The 20,827-nt window shown below is 35.4% G+C and overlaps 1 protein-coding gene across 14 annotated transcripts in view; it reads left to right on the top strand.

The window, feature by feature from the left end:
• The window catches only part of CLOCK (clock circadian regulator), a 142,632-nt gene that overhangs the window by 82,491 nt on the left and 39,314 nt on the right, over positions 1–20,827 (top strand). For 13 of the 14 annotated variants that reach the window (XM_049092969.1, XM_025435856.3, XM_025435855.3 and 10 more), the window contains 6 exons: positions 7,772–7,861; positions 13,703–13,823; positions 17,011–17,124; positions 17,255–17,373; positions 19,540–19,622; positions 20,320–20,426. In XM_049092969.1, the coding sequence (XP_048948926.1) occupies positions 7,772–7,861; positions 13,703–13,823; positions 17,011–17,124; positions 17,255–17,373; positions 19,540–19,622; positions 20,320–20,426 (634 nt within the window). The remainder of the gene's footprint in view (positions 1–7,771; positions 7,862–13,702; positions 13,824–17,010; positions 17,125–17,254; positions 17,374–19,539; positions 19,623–20,319; positions 20,427–20,827) is intronic. The other variant, XM_025435857.3, reaches the window with a different exon arrangement.

The raw sequence follows: 20,827 nt of genomic DNA, 5'->3' as shown, positions 1-20,827 counted from the left end.
CTTTGGGTTTTCTGTCTACAGTATCATGTCCTATGCAAATATTGAAAGCTTTACTTCTTCCTTACAGATTTGAATGCATTATATTTCTTTTTGTTGTCTGATTGCTGTGGCTAGGACTTCCAGTACTATGTTGAATAAAAGTGGTGAAAGTAAGTAGCCTTGTGTTGTTCCTGACCTTAGGGGAAAAACTGTTTTTCCTCATTAAGGATAAGTCTTTTGGGTTTTCTATATAAAGTATCATGTCAACTGAAAATAGTCAAAGTTTAACCTCTTCTTTGCCAAATTGAATGCCTTTTATTTCTTTTTCTTGGCTCATTGCTATGGCTAGGACTTCCAGTACTATGCTGAATAAAAGTGGTGAGAGTGGAGAGTCTTGTTCCTGATCTTAGGGGAAAAGCTCTTAGTTTTTCACCATTAAGTATGATGTTAGCTGTGTGTTTTTCATATAAGGTCTTTATTAGGTTAAGATATATTACTTCTAAACCCACTTTATTGAGATTTCATAAATGGATGTTGTACTTTGTCAAATGCTTTTTCTGCATCTATTGAGATGATCATATGGGTTTTATCCTTTGTCTTATTGACTCGTGTCACACTGATTTGTGAATACTGAACCACCCTTGCACCCTAGAAATAAATCCCACTTGATTGTGATGAATGCTTTTTAAAATGTATTGTTGGATTTGGTTTGCTAATATTTTGTTAAAGATTTTTGCATCTATGTTCATCAGAGATAGTCTTCTGTAGTTCTTTTCTTTTTTTTTTTTTTGTAGTTTTTTAGTTGGTTTTCATATCAGGGTAAATGCTGGCTTCACAGAATGAATTTGGAAGGTTTCCTTCCTCTTCTATTTTTTGGGATAGTTTGACAAGAATAGGTATTAACCCTTCTTTAAATATTTGGTAGAATTTGCCTATGAAGCCATCTAGGTCTGTGCTTCTGTTTGTTGGGAGTTTTTTGATTACTGATTTTATTTCTTTGCTGGTTTTTGGTCTGTTCAAATTTTCTATTTTCCTGTTTCAGTTTTGGTAGGTTATGTGTTTCAGGAATTTATCCATTTCTTCTGTGTTGTCCAATTTGTTGGCATATAGTTTTTTTATGATCTGTCGCAATTGTATTTCTGTAGTATTTGTTATTTCTCTTCTCTAATTTGTGATTTTATTTATTTGGGTGCTTCTCTTTTTTCTTAATAAGTTGGCTGGAGGTTTATCAGTTTTACTGTTTTCAAAGAACCAGCACTGATTTCATTGATCTGCACTTTTGTTTTTTTTAGTTTCTGTATCATTTATTTCTCTTCTTATCTTTATTATTTCCTTCTTTCTCCTGGTTTTCAGTTTTGTTTATTCTTTTTCTAGCTCCTTTAGGTGTAAGTTTACTTTGTTTATGAGATTTTTCTTCTTGAGGTAGGCCTATATTGCTATAAAACTTCCCTCTTAGAACTGCTTTTGCCATGTCCTGAAGGATTTCATTTTCATTGTTTTCATGTCTTTTTAAATTTCTCTTATTTCCTAATTGACCCATTCATTGTTTAGTAGCATGATATTTAACCTCTATGTGTTTGTGGTCTTTCCAGAATTTTTTCTTGTGGTTGACTTCTAGTTTCATAGAGTTGTGGTCAAAAAAAAAAAAAAGAATGCATGGCATGACTTCAGTCTTTTTTAATTTGTTGAGTATTGTTTTTGACTTAATATGTGATCTGTTCTGGAAAATGTTCTGTGTGCATATAAAAAGAATGTATTCTGCTGTTTTAGGATGGAATGTTCCAAATATGTCTATAAAATCCATCTCACCCAGTGCTCATTCATAGCCATCGTTTCCTTGTTGATATTTTGTTTAAATGATCTGTGTATCAATGTGAGTGGGGTGTTAAAGTCCCCTACTATTATTGTATTATTATCGATTAGTTCCTTTATATTTGTTTTTTTTTTTAAAGTAGGCTCCATGCCCAGCGTGGAGCCCAACGTGGTGCTTCAACTCATGACCCTGAGATCGAGACCTGAGCTGAAATCAAGTTGGACACTTAACCTCCTGAGTCACCCAGGCGCCCCTTTATGTTTGTTACTGTTTTATGTATTTGAGTGCATAAATATTCACAATTGTTACATCTTTTTGTTGGATTGTCCCCTTTTTTATTATATAGTGTCTTTCTTTGCCTGTTGTTCCAGGAAAATAAATGTTCTTGTTTAAAAAAATAAAGATTTTATTTTTAAGTATTCTCTACATCCAGCATGGGGCTCAAACTCACAACTCCAAGATCAAGAGTCACATGCTCCACTGACTGAGCCAGCCAAGTGGTCCAGTCTTTGTTTTGAAGTCTAATTTGTCTTATAATAGTATTGCTCTTCTGGCTTTCTATTCTTTTTTTTTTTTTTTTCCAAATTTTTATTTAAATTCCTGCTAGTTAACATATAGTTAGTTTCAATTTTAGATTTTAGTAACTCATAACCTACATACAACACCCAGTAGTCATGACAGTGAGTGCCGTCCTTAATGCCCGTTATGTGTTTAGTACCTTCCCCTCCAATAACTGTCAGTTTGTTCTTTATAGTTAAGAGTCTGTTTCTTGGTTTGCCTCTTTCTTGACATCCATTTGCTTGATAAGTATTTCTCCATCCCCTCACTTTAAATCTACAGGTGTCTTCAGGTCTAAAATCTTCTGATTGGATCCTTTAGTCCATTAACTTTCAAAGTAATTATCAATAGATATGTATTCGTTGCCATTTTATTACCTGTTTAGTGATTGTTTCTGAAGATTTTCTCCGATTCTTTCTCTCTGATAGTTTGCTGGTTTTCTCTAGTGATATATTTGGTTGTATTTCTCTTTATTCTATGCATATTTATTAGTGGCTTTTGATCTGTGGTTGTCATTAGGTTTGTATATAACATCTGCATATAGCAATTTATATTAAGTTGATGGTTGTTTAAGTTTGAACCAATTCTTTATACCTCTCCTCCCCATGTTCTAGGTATATGGTGTCATATTTTTACATCCTTTTATTGTGTGAGTTCCTTGACTGATATTTTATAGAAATACTCATTTTTACTGAGTTTCCCACCTTCACACTTGTCACTTTTGGTCTTTCTTTTCCACTCAGTTTTCCCTTTAATATTTCTTGCAAGGCTGGTTTACTGGTCATGAACTCCTTTAGTTTTTATTTGTCTGGGAAAACTTTTTTTCCCCCCTGGGAAACTCTTTATCTCTTCTTCTGTTCTGTTCTCTAGCCATGTTGAATAGAGTATTCTTGGCTGCAGATTTTTCCCATTCATTACTTTGAATATATCATGCCCACTCCCTTCTGGCTTGGAAAGTTTCTGTTGAAAAATACTCTGCTGGCTTTAGGGGGCTTCCTTTGAATGTAAAAAAAAAAAAAACAACAACAACAAAAAAAAACTTTTATCTTGCTTCTTTAAAATTTTTTTCTTTATCACTATATTTTGCCATTTTAATTACAGTATGCCTTGGTGTGGATCTGCTTTTGTTGATTTTGTTGAGGATTCTCTGTGCCTCTTGGATCTGGATATCTGTTTTCTTCCCTAGATTTGGGAAATTTTCAGCTATTATCTCTTCAAATAAATTTTCTGCCCCCTTTCTCTCTCCTCTTCTGGGACTCCTATAATACAAATGTTTCTGTGTTTGATGGAGTCACTGAATTCCATAAGTCTATTTTCATTTTGTGTAATTCTTTTTTCTCTCTTTTGTTCAGCTTGATTACTTTCCATTACTCTGTATTCTAGGTCCTTCGTTTATTCCTCTGCTTCTGCAGTCCTGCTGTTCATTGCACCAAGTGTATTTCTCGCTTCATTTATTGAGTTCTTTATCTCTGCTCTATTATTTCTTATCTCTGTGTTGAGGGTCTCGCTGATGTCTTCCACTCTTTTCTAAAGTCTGGTGAATATATTTAGGATCATAACTTTAAATTTTCTATCAGTCATGTTACTTATATCAGTTTTACTTAGATCTCTGGCTGTGGCCTTGTCCTTCTCTTTCATTTGGGAAAAATTCCTCTGCCTTCTTATTTTGTATAAATCTCTGCCTGCTTCTCTGTTTTAGGAAAGTCAGCTTTGTCTCCTGTTCTTGAGGGTAATGGCCTTAAGAAGAAGAGGTCTTGTTGTGCCCTGCTGGGTAGTAACACCTCTTCCCCAGAGGCTGGCCCTGCAAGGAGTATCTCCAGTGTGTGCTTTGTATGCTCTGCTGTTGTGTCCTGGCTGCTTTATCCTTCAGGCCAGTCGTCTGCAGAGATTTTCTTTACCTGTTGTGAAATGAAATCTGTTACTACCACCAGTGGAACTGAGGTCCTGCAAGACTCCTGGATAGGGAGATGTGGTGTGGACAAGAGTTTGGGCTGGTTTTCTGTGGGAGGGGGGCCATCACACTGGGACTGATACAGGCATGTCTGGGAAAAGCAGTTTTTCTGGAGCACAGGAAGGTGGGGTTTGGTGTAAGCAAGTTAGGTAGCGAGTGTTGGGCTGCACTGATTCCCACAGGTGGCTGTGTGCTTAGACTGAGGGGTGGGAGAAGAAGATGGTGCCTGCCAGTCCTATGTTCCTGGTGGGGTCTTTCTGTGAATGCTGTCTGGGACACACTCTGAAATGAACAAATAAGCTCCCCACTGTGTGTCCCAGGTGCTCATCAGGTCACTGTTTCCACACTATGTGTCCCCAAGCTGTTTGCCCTGCCTTTTTCCCCAATGTCCTAGGACTCTCCCTGAGCCAAACCTGCTAATCAGGTGTTAAGCCCTGCTGGTTGCCAGAACTCATGAAATTTGGCCCCTCTCACTTTCTAAGCCAGTTGCTATGGGGATTTATTTTTCCCATGCATTCACCTATGTGCTGGTCTGTCTTTTGCCAGTCTCTGCTACTGGGGCTCTCTCCCTACTGCAGCAGCCCATCTTTTTCACTGCCCTTCAGCACTTCCTACCTTCTTCATTATGGTGTCTTCTCTACGTTTAGTTATGGAGTTTGCTGTGCCAGTCTTTAGATGAATTTCTGGGGTACTTAGGATGATTTGATAGTTAACTAATTGTATTTGTGGGACAAGGTTGAGCCTAGGGTCCTCCTACTCTGTCATCATCTTTGAAGACAGTTTTAACTAATGAACTCTTTCTATTACATCATCTAGTACTGGGGAAAGGACTAAGTTTCACCAGTTCCCGTCTTGGGAGTAGGGTGTCCTTCCCTGCCTTACTTTCTGTTCTGTCTCTCTAATCTTCCTCCTTAAGGCCCTCTTCAAGACCCCTTTAGCTTTTGCTGTACTCATCCATTGTGCTCAGAAATTGCATCCCTCCACTCACAAGAAGTCTGGGCCCTGGGTCCTTCTTGTGTTAAAACTTTTGTGATATATTGGCTCAGGCTTTTCTCTGCCTAGGCTTTACCTGTGTTGAAGATGAAAGGGCAGGCTCTGATTCTAGCATTGGTCTTATTTCATTAAGAGTTCTGATTTCAGTTCATTCTCTTCACAGAAGAGAGCCGTATCAATTTCTAGCAAATATCCCAAGAGCAAATACAGATCACCATAGTAAATACTAATTTACTTTCAAAGATAGCACAAGCTAGCTTCACATGAAGCATGTTCTTAATACGTTTTGACTCCATTCATTATGAAATAATAATACTGGCATTATCGTAAGGAGTTTTTGTAAAAATAATTTCATTAATTTTTTTTTTAAGATTTATTTATTTACTTTAGAGAGAGAAAACCAGCACATGTGCATGAGGTGGGGGCAAGAGGAAGAGAGAGAACCTCACACAGACTCCCCACTGAGTGCAGAGCTTGATGTAGGGCTCAACCTCCTGTCCCAGAGATCATGACCTGAACTGACATCAAGACTGAGCTACCCAGGCACCCCTTGAAATTTCTTAAATTACCAGGTGTTTCTCTCTCTCTCTCTCTCTCTCTCTCTCACACACCCACACACACACACACGCGTGCACACACACACCCTTGGCCAAGAATGGGTTTTTCTGAGCCATTCTAGAAGATAAACATCTATCAAAATAAGTTCTTTCTGAAACCCAGATCTGTCCCCCAGTAGAAGGTAAGGGGAAGTGGAGGGTGCCTTTTTCCATAGAGTCAGCAATTCTTCAACAGTTACTTAGAAGTAGAGGGAGATTGCTCTAACTCCCAGGTCCATACATTTATACTATAGGTATTTTTTTTATAGGTATTTTTTTATCCACTGTGTCCCACACATCTGCTAGGTGCTTACAGATAACAGTATTGAAGAAGATATATATGGTTCTTATGAGCAATTGCTATCCTTTGAGAGAGCCCTATAATTACAAAGAAATTTGAATTTATCATGGTAACTTTTTTTTTAAGATTTTATTTATTCATGAGAGACAGGGGGAAAGAGGCAGAGACACAGGCAGAGGCAGAAGCAGATTCCCTGCTGGGAGCCTGATGTGGGACTCAATCCGGATCCCAGGATCACCCTGGGCCAAAGGCAGACTCTCAACCTCTGAGTCACCCACGTGTCCCATGGTAACTGTTTTGATAAGCAAAGAGGAACTCCTCTTACAGTATATCTTTTCTACTATATATCTTCAGTATTTTTCACTGGATCTTCCTCTCCTTGAGCCTGTATATATACTTCAGTTACTTTCCTTGATACTTGGTCCTCTCAGAATTTGTTCTTTCGCCTTTCTTCCCTCTAAAGTTCATAAAGGAGTAGTTTATAATGATCTGATTATCCACTTGTCTCTAAACTCCTTATAGTCTGATTCACCTTACTACCAACACAACTCTTGAAAGTCACCAAAATTCATTTCTCATTTTCTTAGTCCTTATCCTGTTGGATCTCATTTTACAGTGAACTATCCCTCTTCCTGCTCACTCACCTTGTCATTTCCTCTTCCTTGACGACAGTATCTTCTCTGTTCTCTGTCATTTTCTCTGGCACTTGTCCTTCCCCTCATCCTTGTGCATAGATAATTACCCCAAGGATTTGTCTTTGGCATGTTTCTGTCTTTTGCAGATTGCATTTCTTCAGCTGTGTCTGGGATTTTCAAGTGAAAATACTTTATAAAACATAAAGTACAGGATTGCTTTATTATTAAGTATTGTATCCCCTGTACCACCTTCTCTCCTGAACTCTAACTTCCCATTTCTCAATGCTTGCCCAAGTCCTTCTCTGTTCTTACTGCTACTAATGTCATTCAGATTTTCATTAACTTAAACTTATCTGATTCTTCCAAAAGCCGCTGAGATTTTCCTATCTTAATTGTTTCCTCTAAATCCAGGTACATACTGCTTCTAGACTACTTTTGAACAAAATCCTTATGTCTTTGACCTGGTATTCAAGGCCTTTCATGATCTGACCTTAGCCTACTTTTTCAGCTTAATTTCCCTTTTACTTTATCCCTAGTATATCTCCTTAAGCTTCAATCAAACATCTTTTTATTAACATATCCAAAAGGTGGTAATGTGTTCTTTTGTGTGTCAAAGATCTATCATTGATCATGTGTGCTTCAGATACTAGTATCTTCAGATAAGGCAATTTTCATATAATATACATATAATAATGGTAGAACATTAAGTATCTATGTTTTAGAAGCCAGTTCTCCCATATATGACCATAGTATGATGATTTTTTCCAGAAACATTTAAAAATGCGTAAAAATATGTAATAAGGTATTGTAAAGGGAAAAGCTAGCATTTGGCAGTACTCTGGAAAGTGCACATTAAGTCCTTTGTCTTTTAATTGGATTTTTTTTTTCTATCCTGTGAAATATTTTTTTTCTTTTCACTTAACTGACCATTATGTTTAATTTCAGGCTCTTGATGGTTTTTTTTTAGCAATCATGACAGATGGAAGCATAATATATGTGTCTGAGAGTATAACTTCATTACTTGAACATTTACCAGTAAGTATCTTGTGATGTCTTTCTTATTTAATGCCTGTTTTAAATGTTCTAAAGCACAAGGAAGAGGACCTCTAGAGCAGTGTTGAACAGTGGTTAGACTGGGGATGAGAGCTCTAACCATGCCACTATATTCTAACCTCTGCCCTCCTTATTCTAATGCTGTTTTCATCATTTTCCTTTTTGATCATCATGGCGTGTTTCCTTTTTAATCAGCCTGGTGACAGTGTTGCTAAACCACTGGAAATATCTTGAGAATAACTAATTTTCTAGAGATATTTATTCCCACTAGAGGAACTCAAATAATTTTCTCAAAAGAATAACTTAGAATAACACACTAAAAGTAAGAGTTACAGAATTTTTGTGCTCTGTGCTTGAATTGAGAATTTAATAATGGCCATATTCAATTTGTATTCAATATGACTGAAAGAGTACAGAGTTAGAAAAGAATCATTTTGTATAATTTTGATTAGGATGGTGAATACCTGAGTTATATTTTGATGTCTGCTATTTTATCAAGCATATATTTATTGAACATCTTCTCTGTGTCACACTCTATATTAGGTGCTGTGCTACAATTCTGTTTTTATTTGAAATGTAATTGTTTAAAAAAATAAAATGTAATTGTTTTTATCTAAGATAGAACTTGTAGTATAAATATTCTGAAATTACTTATAAATTACTCTTAAATTGCCCATCTCTTGAAGATTTCTAACAGTACAAAGTAAACTTCTGTAAAGGTCTCTTTCAAGAGATGAAGAGCAGTATCTCCCTCCCAGTGATTATTCTCTACCTCATAGGTTATCAAAAGAACAGACTCCATACTTTAAAAGACCAGATTCTCCAGCAGGGCTAGTTGAGATTGAAGTGTCTGGTCATTAATGTTTTCCCCATCAATGAAAACCCTCTTTGCCTTCACATTCTCTCTTGTTTTATTTTGTTGTTGTTTTTTTTAACTTTTAATTTTAGAACTGTTTTTAGATTTACAGAAAAATGAATATAGTACAGAGAATTCCCATATGCCTCATACCCAATTTCCTCTGTTACTCATATATTCTGGATATTTTTAGTTGTTTGTGTCAGCCAAAGCTTATAGACTGGCAGGTGAATTTTTGGGCAGAGGAGATTGTTGCTGATCCAGTAGACCCATTTCATTTCCTTCTTCTTTAATAGTAGCCTTTATTAAAACAGTGCTGTTCTCCAGTTACTGTGGATACTTTCCCTCATATCACTGACATTACTGTCACAAGTATCTTTTGAGAAAATGAAATACTTATTTAGGATTAAACATAATAAGAGAAAACAATATGTGCTTTCCTAGTTTTAGTTGTCATTAAATATTAACAAATAGTTTTAAATAATTTCTTTTTGTTTTAATATGCAACCTTTTTCTCTAAAATAGAATTTTTGTTGTTGCCTGAGAGGAAAGAAACATTAGCAAATCCCCAAGTTAGGCTTTACTGTTTATAATTTAATTCTGTTGAGAAATTAAAATTTGCCATCTTAGTGATCAATATGACTTAAAATTTTTAAATTCTAATTCTATGAAATTATAAAACTGATACTTTAGGTCCTACAAAAAATATTTTTCTTAACTTCATACTTATGAAATTAATTTAGGTACATTTTAACCTACTTATGGCTAATAATCAGAAGGAATTTTACTGGGTTTTTTTCCCCTCTTGGTCTGACATTCTGTGACAAAGTCATAGGATCATACAACCTTAGTGTCAGAAGGGATTTTAGACCTCCTTAGCCCAGTCTCCCTTTATGTTATCAGCAGACACGTACCCAGAGAAACTGGGCTTAATTATGTAAGAATTTAGTGAAAGTGCCAACACAAAAAGTCAGGTCTCTTTACTGGGAACTTAAAATTGGTAACACTTTACAAGTGAAGATTAATTTCCTCACACTAGTTTAAATATGTTCCTAAGAGAGAACATATTAAACTTGTAATCACATGTAATATCAGCGGGGATGATTAACCATGTTACAGAGTCCAGGAGTAAAAGTGCTGCTTTTAAGATACTTTTCCTGACCTTTTCTGCTGTCCTTAAGGTGTTAGTTTGGAAATATAAACACAAGTATTTTTTAATAAAATCAGTACAGACTTTGGTATAAACAGTATGCAAAAATACAATTTAGAATTTTTTTGAATAGTTATATAATGATTTTGAGAACTTTCTTGATAGGGCTAGAATTGTTGTTCCTTATACCTGTACCTAAGGAACACAGTTGTCGTATCCAACACACATTTGCCATTTTTTTAAAGAGGAGCTTTTAGTCCCTTGTAAGCAACTTGTGTTTATATTTCCAAACTAAAGCAATTATCTAACTGTTGGTTGTCTACTTGAAAGAAAAAGAAATTGGTAATAGTGAATAGTTTCTACTAAATGGTCACATTGACCTACTGTATTATAAAAGAACAGAAAGGCCTGTATGATCCAGTAATTCCACTCTTGGTTATTTACCCAAAGAAAACACAAACATTAATTCAGAAAGATATAGGTACCCCTGTGTTTATTGCAGCATTATTTATAATAGCCAAGCTATGGAAGCATCCCAAGTGTTCATCAATAGATAAATGGATAAAGAAAGTGTTAGATAGAGACACACACACACACACACACACACATATATATATATATATACTGGAATTCTACTCAGCCATAAAAAAAGAATGAAATCTTGCCATTTGCAAAAACATAAATGGATCTAGAGGGTATTATAGTAAGCGAAATAAGTCAGATAAATACCAAATAGTTTCACTTATATGTGGAATCTGAAAAATAAAACAAATGAATTTTAAAAACTCAACAGACTGTTAAATACACAGAACAAACTAGTAACCTCCAAGGAGATGGATGAAGGGGAGGATGGATGAAATAGGAGAAGGAGATTAAGAGGCACAAACTTCTAGTTTAAGAAAAAGAAAAGAAATAGGTTGTTGATTTATGTCACATTATAATAAGTAGGTTTTATATTTCTTCATGAAAATGATTAAGGGAGATAGAAGGATCCATATAGCTACCATTTTATTTTCTTTCCTTTGAATTGTGTTTGGGAACTAAGTGGATGGTTTGCCAGCATCAAGTATGATCAGCTTCATTTAGAGATTTTAAATGTAGTGGTTCAAGGAAAAGTTTGACACATTAATTAGTTGCCTGCTGACTCTGACATTTCATATTATTAAGTATCAGAGGAAGCAAAATGGTGAGGAAGCATCACTTGTGACCGTACCACTGTATATTATTCATATTTTCTCTGTGAATATGAAACTTCCTATAAGTTTATAGATGGAAAAGCAGGGGTAATGTGGCTCCAATCATAATTTACTGAAATAGTAGAAAAAAATTGTAGATAAGAATAAATAATAGTAGAAAACTATAATCCTTTCCAAAATGATTATTTTCCAAAATGAAAGTTTCAGTTTTTCAAATTGGTGTCTTATTTTTCTGTTAATTTTTAATATTAGTATCAATGCTTGTATTACTGATATTTTATTTTGTCAATAAAAAGCAATTTTCTAGCTTTTGTCCTTAATCATGCTTGAATTTTTAGTTCATTATTACTAAGGTTTTTCAGACTTTCAGAAAAATCTCAAAATACAGATATATTTTTGATATGGTTATTCCAAAGCCTTTATCAAATAATTCCTTAAACCAAAATATTTTACTGTACTAATAACTGTTATATGCAGAGCATAGTGCTAATGTGCCTTAATTTGAAGGGCAGAAGATGAAGGTGTAAGAGATAAGGCCCCTCTTTTTTTTTTTTTCAAGATTTTATTTATTTATTCATGACAGACACACAGAGAGAGGCAGAGACATAGGCAGAGGGAAAAGCAGGCTCCTCACAGGGAATCTGATGTGAGACTCGATCCCCAGACCCAGGATCATGCCCTGAGCTGAAGGCCGACATTCAACCACTGAGCCACCCAGGTGTCCCGAGATAAGGCCCTTTTTTTTTCACCTACGGGTTAGCAGGGCATAGACATTAAAATATAACAAATATTTTTATGGAAAATGAATGATATGGGTAATAAATCTAAAAGAATTCCATTATTTTTACTGTGGATTATGGTGTTAAGAATGATTTTTAAAAAAATCAGTTTCAGAGGTAGAATTTAGTGATTCATCAGTTGCATTTAACACCCAATGCTCATTACAAGTACTCTACTTAATGCCCATCACCCAGTTACCCCATCCCCCACCTACCTCCCCTCCAGCAACTGTTTCCTAAAGTTCAGCATCTCTAATGGTTTGCCTTCTTTTCAATTTTCATCTTACTTTATTTTTCCTTCCCTTCCCCTATGTCCATCTGTTTTGTTTCTTAAATTCCACATATGAGTGAAATCGTATAGTATTTGCCTTTCTCTGACTTATTTCAATTAGCATAATACTCTCTAGTTCCATCTACATCATTGCAAATGGCAAGAAGAGAATGGTTTTTTGAAGGAAATAGTTTGAGCTGATCTTTGAGAGGGTACAAACCTGTTGAAAGATGGGGGAGGGATATTTACTTCATGGGGTGAATGTTGAGGGCTAGAGAAAAGACAAGAAAAAGAATATGAATGTATGGCTTGTATGGAGAGTAATAAAACAGCCCTTCCTTACCTCCCACTAATCCCCATGTTTGTTTCTTATTGTAGTTTGAGGGTTTTGTTTTGTTTTGTTTTTTTTACTTTTGTTTTTAACAAAATCTTTATAGGGTTTAAAATAGAAACAGTGGAAGTGCTTTGGTTGAATGTAAGTGGATAGACCCTTAGCCCAACCTATACAAGTCCTTTCATTTCCCTTGCCCTTCACCCCTTCCTCCATAGTTCTTAAGATACCACTTCACTCTCCCCAGGATTCCATGAGGCAGTTTGAAAATGTAGAAAAACCAAGTAGAGTGGACTAGCTTTGATAGGAGGTGTGAAGTCACTGAAGTTTTGTCAGTGGTGTTTTTTTTTTATTATTATTATTTTTATATATTTATGTGAGAGAGAGGGAATGTGGGGGTGTGTGCATGAGTCAGGGGGAAAGGGCAAAGGGAGAGGGAGAAGCAAACTCCCTGCTGAGCAGGGAGCCTGATATAGGGCTGGATCCCAGGACCTTGGGATCATGACCTGAGCCGAAGGTAGACACTTAACCAACCGAGCTACCCAGGAGCCCTTTGTCAGTTTTTTAAGGTATAGGAACTATCTTAATCATTTTTGATTCCACAGCCATGGCACATCATTGTTGGTTACTAAATCATGGTTAAAGCCATATTTTTAGCAAGAATTGTAATGCTTAAAATACTACTTGCCTTTTTTGTTATCTAAAAGCAGGACTTTTGACAACAAGATACAGGATATATGACTGGAAAAAGTGAGGTAAAAAAGAAAGGACACATTAGACAGTTGAAATAATAAACACTAGAATCAAACCTCCTCTTTACTTAGGCAGTGGCTAGTGCTTTGGTACTTTGTATAGTGTACACCACCATAATTTAGGAGAGGTTTAGACATATTGTAAGGCTGTTTCTTATAGCCAAAGATTTTTTCTAATAAACCTTCTGAATCCTGTTATATATTAAATTTGGTGAAACTCATCTTTGGAAATAATGTATCAGATTTTCAAAGTCATATTGATCAAAGATCTGATGACACTAGTATCAGGCATGGAGGTCATGTTAACCTTCATTACACCTTCTATTGTTTTTTGAGTTGTGCTCTATAACATGGCATTGTCACTTTTTATGGATATTTGAAAGTTAGCCATATGCTCATGTGATATTTTAAGAATGATGATACACTTTTAAAATAAATACACCTTGAATCACTAAAATTATTTTATTTTTTAAAAATTTCTTTTTCAGTCTGATCTTGTGGATCAAAGCATATTTAATTTTATCCCAGAAGGGGAACATTCAGAAGTTTATAAAATGCTCTCTACTCATCTGCTGGAAAGTGATTCCTTAACCCCTGAATATTTAAAATGTAAGTAGTAGCTATCAAGCAAAAAGTTAAATGTATTTGTTTGCATTTTCCTTTACTTTTGTAAGTTTTAACACAGACATGTCTAACCAAATTAACACATAGCATTATTCCATATACCACATTAGATCCTTTTTAAGTGTGTGTGTATGTGTGTGTATATATATATATATATATATATGTATGTATATATGTATATATATAAAAAATAGAATTATGACTATATTAAAAATCTGAAATCTCCGGGCATATTGAAATCTCATCTTTTTTGTTACAGTAGTTTAAAAGTATACTTTACACAAAAATAGAACTTGGTAATAAATTTTAAAAAATCTTTTTGTATGTAATGAGAAAAAATTGAAATATTCTCATTTTCATCACTAATCAGTTGAACATCAAAACTGTGGAAAAAATAACTTCCCTGTTTCAGAATATTATTAAGTAAGGGAAATTGCTTTATTAACTAAACAGAATTAAGTTATCATTTATTGGATGTATTTAACGTGCCTGGAACTTGTGCTGTATCATAAAATTGCCAAGAATGTGAAAAATAGTTCTTACCTTTAAGAAGTACAAAATACTGTGGTATAATCAAACACCTCTTGTAGGTTCATTTGACTAATTTGATCAGAATATCTCATTTTCTTCACTAAATTACACCTTGTTTATCTGAAATTGTTATAAAACAGTTTAGTGTTTAATCACTATAGAGGCCAGCTATAGAGGCCAGTTATAGGTCTATAAATAGTGTTTGACTTCATGGATTGCATGGCATTGCTTGAAGTAAATATATAGAGCAAAGAGAGAAGAAAGCTGGAACTCTGGGACCTAGCAGTAGGTGGACAGAGGAGAAAAGGTCTACTTTAGAGACCTTCCTAAGGGCAGAATTGGCTAGAGAACTGAATGCAAGCAAGTCTTTGGCAGAAAGATAGTGCTTAGATTTCTGCTTCCAACAGTACTTTTTGATAGAGAAAAGCTTTAATTAAATGACTTCTTGATTCTCTAGTTAAACAGTTGATATACAAAAAAAAGTATTCATGCCAGAGGAGAAATGTGATACAAAATGGGAAATTGATAGAAAATTCAGGATTCTGCAAACTGTTCGTTTGGGCCATAATGAAGGTGGGGTGGTACAAGTGGTATGATTTGTGTTCAGAGAAGGAAATAAAGCTTAATATTAATAGTTCATCCTAAGGAATTTGATTTTTACTCTTTATATAGCGAGGAGCCAGTGAAAGGGGATTTGTAAAAAAGTGGTCTGAAAATATATATCTCAGGTGGAAAATTTTGAAAGTACCAGACTGGAGGCTTAGAATAGCAAAAGAGGGAAGCCCGGATGGCTCAGCGGTTTAGCGCCACCTTCGGCCCAGGGCATAATCCTGGAGACCCGGGATCGAGTCCCATGTCAGGCTCCCCAAAGGGAACCTGCTTGTCCCTCTGCCTGTGTCTGTGCCTCTCTCTCTCTCATGAATAAATAAATAAAATCTTAAAAAAAAAAAAAAACAGCAATAGAAGTAAGAGTGGAAAGGAAAGCCTATATGAGTTTGAGTAAATAAACTCAAGAGAACTTGTTATTAGACACAGGTAACCACGTGGCTAGGGATCATCAGTGAGGAAGGTTTTAGGAAGAAAGTAGTTAGATTTTGAATCTGTTGAGTTTGATAATAAAACCATTCATGGTAATGACAGAAGGGTATGAATTAAATGCTGTGAGCAGAAATAGGCATTACTAGTCCTTGAATGCTAGAATGATGATGAAGGTAATATTAGTCTAAGAGTAGTAGGCAAGATTGAATTTGAGTAGCAAGGGTGTAGAAGCTTAAAGAATACATTCTGCAGTTACCTGGATGCAGAGTAATTTGTCTACTAAATTGGTGTTACTGGATATTGGAAAAAATGTCTAATGAGAGCTTCATTGGTAAAATAAATAGCAGGTCCTGGTGACAAATTAGTTTGGGGACATGGGATAGGTGGAGAAGAGACCAAATTGATAGGGTTTCTAACTGGGAAGATAACATACATAGGACAAAGGAGAACAGCTGGTTTAGAAGAAAGAGGAATAAATTAACTTCCAGATATTTTGAGTTTAAGCTACTTGGTGGGACAGTCAAGTAGAAATGTCCTAAAGCAATAGTGATACGAGACTTGGTCTTACATAAAATGTTAGAATTAGGAAGAGAGATTTAGGAGACAATAAATTTTACCAAAGCCAATAAGTTTATAAGAGATAGTGGAAGATAAAGATAAATAGAACTTTTGTGAATGCCCATAGTTTGAAAATATGACAGAGGGTTTATAGATGCAATTATTGTAGGAAAGTAAGTTTCGTGTTACGGGGATGAAGACCTAATGAGTTTTAAAAGAGGTAGAAACAAGGAAAGATCATTGAAATCACCAATTTTAGAAACAATGAGGAAAGATCATTGAAGTTAACAATATAAATGTGGGTGATCTTCAGAAGAGCAATTTCTTCAGAGATGTAAGGACTTAAACCAAATTTCATGAGGAAAACTAGAGCACATGGAAACTAGAGCACATAATAAAAAGGAAGATCTATGATCTAAAAAGAATAGCATGAAAAACGCTTTGTTCAAGATGGAAAGACCTGGACAAATTTAAAAGTGAAAGTAAGGAGCCAAAGAAGAGAAGATAAGGATGCTAAAGGAATGAATGACAGTGGTGTCCTAGAGAAGGTAGAAAAGACTGTTCAAGGTAGAGAGAAGCATTAGTTTTGTAATGGGAAGCAAAACCTTTCTTTGATATGAGTGAGGAATGAGAAGGAAGGACAGATAAAAGTGGGGAAACAGTTGCTTATATCGGGAAATCTGTCTTCTCTATTAAGAACAAGGTTCCAGGGCAGCCCCGGTGGCGCAGCGGTTTAGCGCCGCCTGCAGCCCGGGTCATGATCTGGAGACCCTGGATCGAGTCCCACGTCAGGCTCTCTGCATGGAGCCTGCTTCTCCCTCTGCCTGTGTCTCTGCCTCTCTCTCTCTCTGCATCTCTATGAATAAAATTAAAAAAAAAAAAAAAAAAGGTTCCATCATCTTCTAAAGATATTATACTTTTATGGACTAAATAAAATGTCATTGAAGACTTATGGTGGAGAAAAGAGTGATTATAAACTTACACAAATTTTATCATCTTATAATCATGATAAGTCACAAATATATCACATTTTTTCTCATTTCAGCAAAAAATCAATTAGAATTCTGTTGTCATATGCTTCGAGGAACAATAGACCCAAAGGAGCCATCTACCTATGAATATGTGAAATTTATAGGAAATTTTAAATCCTTAAACAGTGGTAAGTTAAAAATATAGTGAATTTTAACTTGGTATTTCTTTTAAGCTTTTAAAGATGCAGATGTTTTGAACATCAGTAAAAACTAGATTTTACTGGAGTAACTGATGATATCTATTTCTTATTGTTTTAGTATCCACTTCAGCACACAATGGTTTTGAAGGAACTATACAGCGCACACACAGGCCATCTTACGATGATAGAGTTTGTTTTGTAGCTACTGTGAGATTAGCTACACCTCAGTTCATCAAGGTATGTTTCTGATTGTTTTCTGAAGAGGATTCCACTTCATAATATAAAAACTACCTTTGCTGTTTCCAAAATAACTGAAATTTCTTACATTGAAGTGGTAGTGATCATGACTCCTTAAATATACATGGTCATGATAATTTTTTTCTTTTGTTTAATTTAAAATTAATGAACATACAGTGTATTATTAGTTTTGCAGGTAGAGTTTAGTGATTCATCATTTGAATATAACACCCAGGGTTCATTACATCAAGTGCCCTCCTTAATGCCCATCACCCAGTTACCCCAGTTCCCCCACTCACTTCACCTCCAGCAACCCTCAGTTTGTTTCCTAGAGTTAAGAATCTCTTATGGTTTATCTCCTTCTCTCATTTCATCTTTATTTTGGGTTCTCAAGGCACTCATTAAATTGTAACTAATTTAAAAATATATCTCCTTGCAGTTAACCAGTGGTTATGTATCACCACCATCCTGCTTTTGTACAAAATTTCAGGGTACTTTTTGAATAGTTCACAATCCGCATTAAAGGGGAAAGGCCAAAAATCGAAGTAATTTTTAAGGATTGCTTTTGAAATTCTCTTTTGAAAAATGAAAGTGGCCTTTTACTGGATATAATTTACCTTTTCAGTTTTAAAATTCAGTTAAATTTATTTTATTTCCTGGGGCCCAAGAAGTAGATGATTAAATGAGTGGGAATATGAAAGAGTTCAACCCCTAGAAAGTGGCTTGAAATAAGCCACGCTAAGATTTTAAATTTAGGGAGATACTATATTCTAGGACAGAATGCTGAAATAGCAGTTAGAGAATCTTAATCTAGTCTTGCTCTGCTTGTTCTGTTCTTAGGATTTAATAGCAATGGCTAACATTTGGTGAGTGCTGCATACTTCATGTGTATTATTTAACTCTTGTAGCAACTTTGTAAGATGCTAGTATGGTCCTCATTTTATATATAAAGAATCTGAGGCTTGAGGAAGTTATGTTACTTGTTCAGAGTTGCAGCTGATAAGTGGCAGAACTGAGATTGATTCTAATTCCCATTCTTTCAAAGCCCAAGCTCTTAATTCACTACATTGTGCTACAGAAGGTCATTCAAGGACACAGAGAAGGTTTGAATACATTGCTGAGTATGACTAGGGTCTAGGGTTACTGTGTGTGGAGAGGGTAGGGATATTAGGAGATGAGATTAGAAAAGCAAGCAGAGTCCAGAAATGAAAAGTGTTTCATTATCGTTTCTCCATGATAAAGATTTTAAACTTTATCCTAACCAAATGAAATATCATGAAAGGTTTTAAGCAGAGAAGTTATAATCATACTTGAGTATTAGAAGGTAATTATGGCCAGAAAAGAAGATGAGTTATAAAACAAGGAGACTTGTCTGGGGAGAAGCATTGGCAATAATATGAGCCAGTGATGGCAAGTCTAGCAAGTAAGTGATGGCAAGTATAGTAAGACCATGAAGATAGATGGCATCAAACATTTCTTTTTTTCAATTTAGAACGTAAAATTGAAAGGGTTTGTTAAGAGCCATTAAGGTGATTTTTAAAAGGAGAAAATGAGAGTGTGTTGTGACTATCAGATTTCTAGACTGATGGCACAACACAGGTAAGCCTCCAGTAATGAGATGCAAAACTGTGTGAGTATGAGGAGTAAGGCAGTTAGTTCATTTTAGGACATGTTGAGTTTGTGATGCGTGGAGACATCCAGATAGAAATACAGAACTGTAGTTAAGGAGAGAGATCTGAATTTAAAATTAGGGTTTTAAAGGCATGTGAGTGAATAGAGAAATATGTTGAGTGAGAAATACTCCCCCAGAAGTCTACATCTGTTTATTGCCACATTCTTTTTTTTTTTTTTTTTTTTCTTTGACAGAGCACAAGCAGGGGGAGTGACAGGCAGAGGGAGAAGCAGACTCCTCTTTGAGCAGGGAGTCTGATGCGAGGCTCGATCCCAGGACCCCGGGATCATGACCCCTGCAGAAGGCAAATGTTTAACCAACTGAGCCACCCAGGCGCCCTGCCACAGTCTTTAATACTAGAAATTTAAAATGTGATTAAAAAATAATTTAGGGGAAAATTATCTAATGATGACTTTCATAGCTAACAATATTTAGGATTGTTCCAAAGAGCACAGAACAGTACTTCTAAATTTTAATTATTAATTTTCTTGTAGGAAATGTGCACTGTTGAAGAACCTAATGAAGAGTTTACATCTAGACATAGTTTAGAATGGAAGTTCCTATTTCTAGATCACAGGTAATTTCATTTTAAATTCAGTAAAAAGCTAAAAGTCATATAACTTGAAATTAATGGGTTTCAAGGACAAACTTTTTCTAATCCAATGTTCAAATCCATCATCCATTTTTCAAAAACTAAAGATTCTGCTAACACTGATTTCTTTTTTTAAAGATTTTTTTTTAGTTTTTATTTTTAAAAGATTATTTATTCGTTTGAGAGAGAGCGAGTGAGTGAGTGAAAAGACAAGGAGTGGGTGGGGCTGTCAGAGGGAGAGGGAAAAGCAGACTCCCTGCTGAGCAGAGAGACCAACTCCTGCTTGATCCCCAGACCCTGGAATCATGACCTGGGCCGAAAGCAGGTGCTTAACTGACTGAGCCACCCAGACACCCCAAGATAGATATATATATGGATAGATAGATATTTAACTTGTTTAAGAGAGAGAGAGAAAGTGTGCACATGTGTACAGCCAGGAGGGGGAGGTGTCTGTGTAGAAGGAGAGGGAGAGAAAGAATATCAAGCAGACACCCCACAAAGTGTGGAGCCCAATGACATAGGACTCCATCCCACCACCCTGAGATTGTGACCAGAGCCGAAACCAAGAGTCTTATGCTCAGCCAACTGACCCACCTAGGCAACCCCCACAAACTGATTTCTAGTTGAGGAATTTCTTACTATGGAAAAAGTTTTAATACTGATTGTTTTATATGTAATTTAGGGCACCACCTATAATAGGATATTTGCCATTTGAAGTTCTGGGAACATCAGGCTATGATTACTATCATGTGGATGACCTAGAAAATTTGGCAAAGTGTCATGAGCACTGTAAGTAGATTTTAATATTTCTGGTGATAATTACTGCTTTTAGTCAAGTAAATAGTATTATTAATAGAAGGTGGTAAAATGCAGACTTGTAACCATTTTTTTATTTTTGAAAAATACTGGAAGATTTTTTTTTTTGAAGATTTGACTTTATAACCAATCCAGTAGGAATCCTAGATCAAACTTAAACTTGTTCCTGTTTTACATATTTTAATCTATAATAGTAAGTACAAGTTTATAATATGGCATCTAATAAACCTTGTTTTTGAAATAAGTTCTACAACTGGACTAAGAGAAGTAGATTCCTTTGGAAATTGTAATAGTATGTCAAAATATTATAACACTGTTTCTTAGTTTTGATATCCAGTCATGTAAGTTTGCAGGAGGCAGGTACACATTAAAAA

Source organism: Canis lupus, chromosome 13 (genome assembly GCF_003254725.2).
Source record: "Canis lupus dingo isolate Sandy chromosome 13, ASM325472v2, whole genome shotgun sequence".
Lineage (NCBI taxonomy): Eukaryota > Metazoa > Chordata > Mammalia > Carnivora > Canidae > Canis > Canis lupus.
The sequence above is the reverse complement of the archived record's forward strand: the minus strand, read 5'-3'. Positions and strand labels throughout refer to the sequence as shown.